The sequence below is a fragment of the Otolemur garnettii genome, unplaced genomic scaffold, assembly GCF_000181295.1.
Source record: "Otolemur garnettii isolate 467f Iridium unplaced genomic scaffold, OtoGar3 scaffold00093, whole genome shotgun sequence".
Taxonomy (NCBI): Eukaryota; Metazoa; Chordata; class Mammalia; order Primates; family Galagidae; genus Otolemur; species Otolemur garnettii.
In genome coordinates, this window is record NW_003852488.1 from 1648061 (window position 1) to 1656674 (window position 8614).

Below are 8614 nucleotides of genomic sequence, written 5' to 3' on the forward strand. Positions count from 1 at the left end.
CAGACTTTTTTTTTTTTTTTTTTTGGCTGCAGTTTTTGGCCGGGAATGGGTTTGAATCCACCACCTCCAACATATAGGGCCAGCGCCCTAATCCTTTGAGCCACAGGCACTGTCCTCTCCTGGAGATTTTTAATGTCCATTAGGTTCCAAAAATTTCTCCATATAGAAACGTATTGTACTTTTAATTTTGTTTCTATCCAGGGTTCCCCAAACATTTTTTGTTACGTAGTCACTGAACAAAGAGAAAGCTGTACTGCAAAGAGGCAAGCTGTCACTGAAATTTTAAGAGATATGATAGTATGGATCCCATGAGTTTTAATAATCTATTTGGAACTCTCAGCATGAATATCCGAACAAAACACAAATGAAGAAAAATGCCAAACAAAAAGATTGAGCTATGAAATTGAAATAGTTGTGATACTTCTCATCTAAGTTCATGGCCAAATCATAGAAATAAATCTGGTAGAAGCTCACTAAGTTTTCTTTACATGACTTCTTAAGTGATTTTTCTACTTAATCAAAGAAGATCATCTTTCCTGATTAAACAGATGTAAAAATATCTATATCACCCTTAAATTTAATGACTTATAAATACTGAGAATCTAATAAATGCAAATGACAGATTTTTAAAGTCAGATTTGTTTGGTTAGTGTTTATATAAAATAGAGTACATCAACTTATATTTATAATTCAGTTAATGTAGACATTTGTGGAAACCTGTGAATCACCTCTGCAATCAAAGTACATAACATATCCGTTCTCTCCCCCTACCCCATTACTTTTGCCTCTTTGCAGTATATTTCTGTTTCTCAGGCCACTGTTCTGCTCCCTGTACTATAGTTTAGGTAGACTCTTCTAATATTTTATATAAATGTAATTGTATAGTATGCACTCTTTATGTTGGGTTTATTTGTCTTAGCACAGTGGGACTCATGTATTTTGTTGAGTTGTTTTTAAGTAGTTTGTTTTTTTTTTATTGGTGAGTAGTATTGCAGATTTTGTTTATGCTCCTTATAAATTGGTAGATATTTGGATTAGTTCAGCTATTATAAGTAATGCTACTTTGAACATCTGTGTAAAAGTCTTTGTGTGGAGTGAAATAGTTGTGTTTTTATAATATGTTATATTTTACTTTTTAAAAAACTGCTAAGGCTGGTACAGGGGTTTGTTCTGGCAATTTGGGAGGCTGAGGTAGGAAGATAGTTCGAGGCCAAGAGGCTCATTATGAGCAACATAATGAGACCCCCATCTCTACAAAAAAAATTTAAAAATTAATTGGGCATAGTGAATCTCTTGAGCCCAAGAGTTGAAATTGCAGTCACTCTTGATTGTGTCACTATACTCTAGCCTGGGTGACAGACTAGGAACCCATCTTTTAAAAAAAAAAGAAAAGAAAGAAAGAAAAAAAGAGAAACTGCAAATAGTTTTCCAGTGGGTATAGTATTTCATATTCCTTTACTAGTACATGTAGATTCTAGTCACTCTACATCCTTGATTATCTTTGTATTTTCAGTGTATTTAATTTTTGTCATTCTCACGAAAATATAATGGTATTCCACTATGGTTTAAATTTGCATTGATCAGATGATGAGTGTCTTTTTGTGTATTTACTTCATTTGTGAGGTAGCCATTCAAATTTTTGTCCAATTAGTTGGGTTGTTTATTCTCTTATTGAATTGTGAGGGTTCTTCATATACTTTGGATATTTGTCAGATATGCATGTTGTGAATATTTTATCTTAGTCTGTGGCTTGCCTTTTTTTTTATATATAGACTATTTTTATAAAGACCACTTTGTCCTTTTTTTTTCTTTTATACTTCTATAAGTTTTGTGGGTTTTCTGCTTTCATATGATAATTGACACTGACTGAATTTTGAATGTTAAACCAACTTTGGATTCCTGGGATAACCCTTGGTTATGATGGTCTATTCATTTTATATATTATTAGATTCTATTTGCTAATATTTTTTAAGGATTTTGGTGTCTGTGTTTATTGAAAGTCATTAGTCTATAATTTTTCTGTTTTGTAATGTCTTTATTGGGTTTTGGACTTAATATGATGCTGAGCATCTTTTTGTGTGCTTACTGTATAGCTTTATTTGCAAGGTTGGCCTTATAAAACAACTTGAGAAATAGACCTTTTTCTATATTCTAAGATGATTTTTTTTTGACCGAATTCAGAAGTGAAATCATTTGAGCCTAGGATTTTCCTGGTAGGAAGACTGGTCATATTATATCTAATTTTTTATTGAGTTCAGCTTAGTTTTTCAAAAAAAAAAAGAACAGGGCTACTCATATTTTTAGTTTCATTTCAGATCAATTTTGATAACTTTTTTTTAAGGAAGTAATTCTTTTTATCAGTTGTTGAATTTATAATCATAAAGTTGGTCATAATTTCTTAATTATTTTTTACTAAATGTAAGGTCTAATATTGGTGATTTGAGTTTTTTTATTCTTGTTCAATCTAGCTAGAGTTTAACCGATCTTTTTTTTTTTTAATAATTGTTGCCAAAGAACTGTTCTTGGCTTTATCACTTTTCTCTATTGTTTGTTTTCTGTTTCGTTGACTTCTGCTCTCATCTTCATTGTTTACTTCTTTGTATTTTACTCTTAAACCTGTTAGGTGATGTTCTTTATCGGGGGAGAGAAGGATGGCTTGGCCTCGGGTGCAAGCTCGCTCCTAGAATTCTTTAAAAGCAAGAAATGACTACACACTCTTAGGTGGCATATAGCAAAATGTCTTTATTTTTCCACTCCCCTTTATTGGAAGCTAGTCATGTACACCACATTGATCAATAATCCTGACATCCTCATTTCTTATCTTAAACTATAGAAAAGAAAGAAAGTCCAGGAAAGTGAGATAGCCATCATAAGATTAGCCTAAAGAAAGAAAGTCCGGGAAAGTAAGACAACCATCTTAAGCTAGCCTCAGGCTCTTCCTCTTGGAAGATCTAAAAGAACAATACATTATCTGACTTCTATTGTTGAAGTTAAAGATTAGGATAAACAGAGGAGTAAAACCTTTCTCTTCTATGTACTCAATTAAATTTCCGAGAAACTGGCTTCATGACTGTTTTCTTAAGGTTTTGGAGACCTTGCAGTTACGATGGAGTATTTTACTCAACATCATTAAGATGGAGTTTTTCTTTTTACTCACATCAACCTTTGAGTCACGTCCTCTGCACAGATGGGCCGTTTCAACCCTTATCTGACAGGCTGACTTGACTGCACAGTCGGGTTCCCTGTAGGAGATTTTTACACCTGGCCTGCAGGCCCCCACCGTGGGCTTCGACAAAAGCGCATAATACTCACAAGTCTTTTCGCTCAGTTTCTGGAATTAAAAAAGCACATTTCATTTAATTTTTGTGGGGGCTTACCCCACGTAAACCTTGGATCATTGATTTCAGATTTTTTTTAACCTTTCTACTACTATGTACTACAAGCACTTAAAATGATAAATCTGGCTTGAAACATTGCTTTGACTATGTTCCACAAATTTTGATATGTTAGACTTTTCGGGGGTTTTTTGTTTTGTTCTGTTTTTCTATTTTAAACATTTTTCTCATTTCCTTTATAGCCTATAGCTTATTTCAAATTGTGTTGTTTAATTTTCATGTGTTAAGATTTTCTTCTGTGTCTTGTGAATCATTTCTAATTTAGTAGTCAGAGCACTACCCTGTATGATTTCAGTGCTTTTGACTTTGTTGAGTCTTGTTTCATGGTTCATCATATGGGCTGTCTTGGTGAATATATGTTGTGCACTTGAGGAGAGTATGTATTCTTCAGGTTTTGGAAGTAGTGATCTTTAAATATCAATCCGGTCACAGTAGTTGATAGTCTTGTTCAAAGTCTCTCTGTCTTTACTAATTTGTTTTCTAGCTCCAGCAAATGTCAAGATAGAAGTGTTAAACTCTTCTATTATGATTGTGGGATTATGTATTTATTCTTTTAATCCTGTCTTTTTTGGTTTACATATTTTGAGGCTCTATTATTAGTAACATACATGTCAGAAACTGCAGAGGTTCTGAGATTTTACCTCCATGCATATGTCTACTTTACCTTGCCACATCTAGAGTACCTAGAGTACCACCCTATCAACAAAGAGAGAGGATGGTGATAACTTATTAGCTTCCAAATAGCCTGCCACGGTTTCATTGAGGGAGGCAAAAACATGAGACACCTGGGTCAGAGACAGAGGACACTTGATTATTCACAGAATATCATCATTTTATTTGTGCTAATTCTCCCAGAGCAACCTCAGGTGGTTTTGATGTTTATATTTTCTGTAGTGTTTTCTGTATTGTCCTCACTTTATTTGGGAGGGAGGGTTGTTTTGGTTTAGTTTTTTAAATTAGATGTGCCTGCCTGAGTTTCTGTCTTCTTTACTTTTGGTATTTGCTTTCATTACTCCCTCTTTCTGGATATTTCGTACTCAGAAGTACACAAATAGAAATGTTCTCTTTTCTACTGTTTATGAGCGTCTCCTAAATCTTTAAGGAATTTCATTTCTGATTCTGCCAGCAATAAAAGTAATTTTTAAAAATTTTTTTGAGGTAGAGGGTATCTATATTTTTAGACTGTTTTATTTCCAGTGATCTTCATTTCTTCCTGAAGATTCAGTTTTCCATCTCATTCTCGTATAATTTCCCTTCAACATAAAGAATTCCCTTTAATATTTTTGGTAGTATAGATATGCTAAAAACAAATTTGGGGAATTTCTTTTATATGTGTGTCAAAGTTTATTTTTTTCTCCTTATCAAAAGATACTTTCACTGGAAATAGAATTGTGGGATAACATTTTCGTTCTTCCAACACTTTAAAGTTGTTCTTGTACTGATTTCTGCCCTCCATTGTCTGTGGGTTTTGTTTGTTTGAAATGGTGTTTTCCTCTGTTGCCCAGGCTAGAATGCAGTGGCATCACCATAGCTCATTGCAACCTCAGATGCCTGGGCTGAAAGCAGTCCTCCTGCTTCAGCCTGCTAAGTAGCTAGAACTCTACAAATGGGTGCCACAGTGCCCAGCTAATTTATCATCATCGTCATCATCATCATCTGTAGAGACAAGATCTTGCTGTGTTGCTCAGGATGATCTTGAACTTCAGGGCTCAAGTGATCCTCCCACCTCGGCCTCCCAAACTGCTAGCATTATAGATAAAACTTTTTATTTTATTACTTCGTGTTCCTTATTTTATTTTATATATATATATAGGGGGTACATACATTTGTTACATGCATATAATATGTCATGGTCAAATAGGAGTATTTGGGTATCTATCATCTTGAATACTTTTTTTAGGAGGGGGGAGGATAGAGGTAGGGTCTTACTTGTTGTCCAGGCTGATCTCCAACTCCTGTCCTTAGGCAATACTCTCACCTTACCCAAAGTGCTGAGATTATAGGCATGAGTCACCACTCTCAGCTTATCATTTCTATTTTGATTTAAGAGTCATTGGTGATTCAAATTCATCTTCCAGTGTATGAAGTCAGGTAGATTTCAAGTTTTTCTTTTTTCTTCATCTTTGTGGTATTTTAGATTAGATAATTAATCTAAATTTTTTTTCTTTATCTTTGGATGTAATCATTTTGACTGTGATGTGTCTAGGTGTGGTTTTCCTTCCTTTAATCCTTTTTAAGTTCTTCTAGGCTTCATGATTATGTAAACCCATGCTTATTTACCTATTTGGGGAAATGTAGGGTTCTTATTTCTTCAAGAAATTAGAAATATTTCTTCTTATTTTCTACCTCATTTTTTTTCTTTCCCTCTAGGACTGTAATTATACCTGTTGTAGACCTTTCACTTTCACAAGAATGATCTTTTAATGTAAACCTTATCATTTCTTCTTTACATTTAGAAGCAGTGGCTTCCCGTTACAAGTAGAATACAATCCCTACCCTTTGCCATGTCTTTCATTGCCTTCTGATCTACCCATAACTGTCTCTCTTTATCTCATTTCCTGCTTCATTTCTCTATACTCCTTATGCTTCTATTGCACTAAATTTTATTCTTTTCCTGGAACATGTCAGTTATTCTTGCCTTTATACTTGATGTTACCTTTACCTTCAACCTCTTCCAGCAGATCTTTGTGTGGCTAACTCCTTTAGATGTCTGCATATGTTACCTCCTAAGAGAACCTTTCTCGTACTATTATAATTCAGCTAAAAGCATCCCTATTCCCTCAGCAGACATATACACACACTCTTCAGACCCACACCTCTTTTTTAACAGCTTTACTGAGACACAGTTTGCATACCATAAAATTCAGCCATTTAAAATATTTAATTCATTGGGTTTTAGTATATTCACACATATATCTGCACATTTAATCTTACACATAATCTGTCTTATTCATATTTTTCCTAATACTTAGAACAATCTCTAGTATGTAATATAGGCAGTTCCTGAATTACAAACATCTGACTTACATACAACTCGAACTTATGAACAGAGGCTATTATAGGTTATAGGTAAATAGACCTGTCCAACTTACATACACATTCAACTTAAGAACCTATCTCATTTGTAACTTGGGGATTGCCTATACATGCTCACTGAATTTTTCTGAATAAGTGAATTTATTGGTTCTAGGATAATTTAGGCAGTAGCCTTTAATAAAATATTGGGAAGATTCATTTGACCACATTCAGTTCAGATCTGTGTTAGTTTACAGGCTCTCTGAAATAATTAACAGCTTACCATATTTGAAGGTTTATGGAGGCTGGGCACAGTGGCTCACCCCTGTAATCCTACTTCACCTCTGGGAGGCTGAAGTAGGAGGATGGCTTGAACTCAGGAATTGGAGATCAGCCAGAGCAAGAGGAAGACTCCATCTCTACTTTAAATAGAAAAATTAGCAAGGTATTGTGGTAGGTACCTATAGTCCCAATTATTCAGGAGGCTGAGTCAGGAGAATTGCTTGAACCCAGCATTTTGAGGTTGTGGTGAGCTAGGCTGATTCCGTGGCACTCCAGCCTGAGCAAAAGAGTGAGATTCTGTCTCAAAAAAAAAGCATTATTAAAGGAAGTTTTTTAAAATGCCTTTTGATATAATGAATGTAAATAACGTACATATTTTCCTAAATGAATAAGTCATCTTTTACCCACTTGACAATTGCTAAGGAGCTGAAAGCCTCCCAGAAATATTATCTTTCTACTTTCAAAAGTACTACTGACATTGTTTATATCTTTGACATAGATTATACCCTTTCTAATGCTGATTTTACCATTTCTAATGCTTATTTACTAGTTACGTTAACACTGGGTTATTTGTGAGATTCTATACATCCCATTTCCATAGGTGCCTCTGATGTGGAACATCCATGATTAATCCATGTCATCTCTTCTTTATAGGCTTTGATGCGGCCTGGAAGAATTGATAGAATCATCTATGTGCCTTTACCAGATGCAGCAACAAGAAGGGAAATATTTAATCTGCAGTTTCACTCTATGCCTATCAGTGATGACGTTGACTTGAATGAACTAGTCCTCCAAACTGATACATACTCAGGAGCTGAGGTAAGATAATAATCCTTCCTCAAAATACCTTAGTGGAAGGAAGGAATGGCTTGAGGTCATTTAGCAAAAAAAAACCCTCCTTGCTTTCCAACACATTGACTGCCACACTACCAAAAAAAAAAAAAGTATTCCTTGGGGCCACAGTGTTTTATTACAAAAATAGAATAAAAAATGTAAAAACAAAATGATCCTTTCTAATTTAATGAAAATTTTTTTATTTTCTTTGCATGCATTATATGCAATTCATGTGGCACTGGCATCCATTTTTACACTGCACACTGTGTGTTATATGGGACTCACAGCATACTTACTGAATTTGTTTCTAAGAATTGATTATTTTGTCATTCCACAAGTACTAAGTTGTGCCTGGAGTTGACCTTAGATGGTCCTTGAATGAATGATAACCTCTGAATCATACCGCCTAAGTACCTACAACAGTGTCATGTTGCCACCAGGCAAATATTCAAGACTAAATGCACAATCAGAAGTTATGGTAATCAGAGAACACAGTCCAGTGTTTGCTTGGGTGGCATACTATGTGGCTCACTTGGGCAGGCCACCTGGAGCAGGGCAACAGGTGAAGGGCATATGCCAAATGACAGCAAAAACAACGAGCAGAGGTTTCACAGCTTCATAAGGTCCTGGCACAAAACTAGTGTGAATTAAAAACAACTCATATAGTAGGTAATGTGTTAAATACTAAGAGATCTTTAAAACAAGGAAGACAGTACATGATACATAATCACTAAGTTAAATTCCATCTTATCTGGTCTTTATTATAGTTCGTTTTTTACCTGCTTTTATTATTTCACCCTGCTGTTTTCTCATGGAGATCATAGAAATTAGGTTATCATGGAATTAGGAATTAGGTTATCATGACTATAAAGGAGTTAACAAAAAGATTATATTATTGTCATGTTTCATCATTTTGGAAAATTATCAATATAGTTTAATATTAACAAAGATTCTCTTATAAAAACAATAAAAGGGACCATCTGCCCACAGTTAACTGTGAAGGTATGTATACTTAACAGTAACAGCAAGACCTCTGTGAAAATAGAAAAATCACTTTAATGTACAGCAATTCTTTTTTTTTTTTTTTT

At 34.5% G+C, this 8614-nt stretch overlaps 1 protein-coding gene across 1 annotated transcript in view; it reads left to right on the forward strand.

Annotated features, from left to right (window-relative positions):
* SPATA5 (spermatogenesis associated 5) overlaps positions 1-8614 on the forward strand; it is a 331512-nt gene that overhangs the window by 267111 nt on the left and 55787 nt on the right. The window contains exon 14 of the mRNA XM_023516580.1: positions 7347-7511. Coding sequence (XP_023372348.1) covers positions 7347-7511 — 165 coding nt within the window. The remainder of the gene's footprint in view (positions 1-7346; positions 7512-8614) is intronic.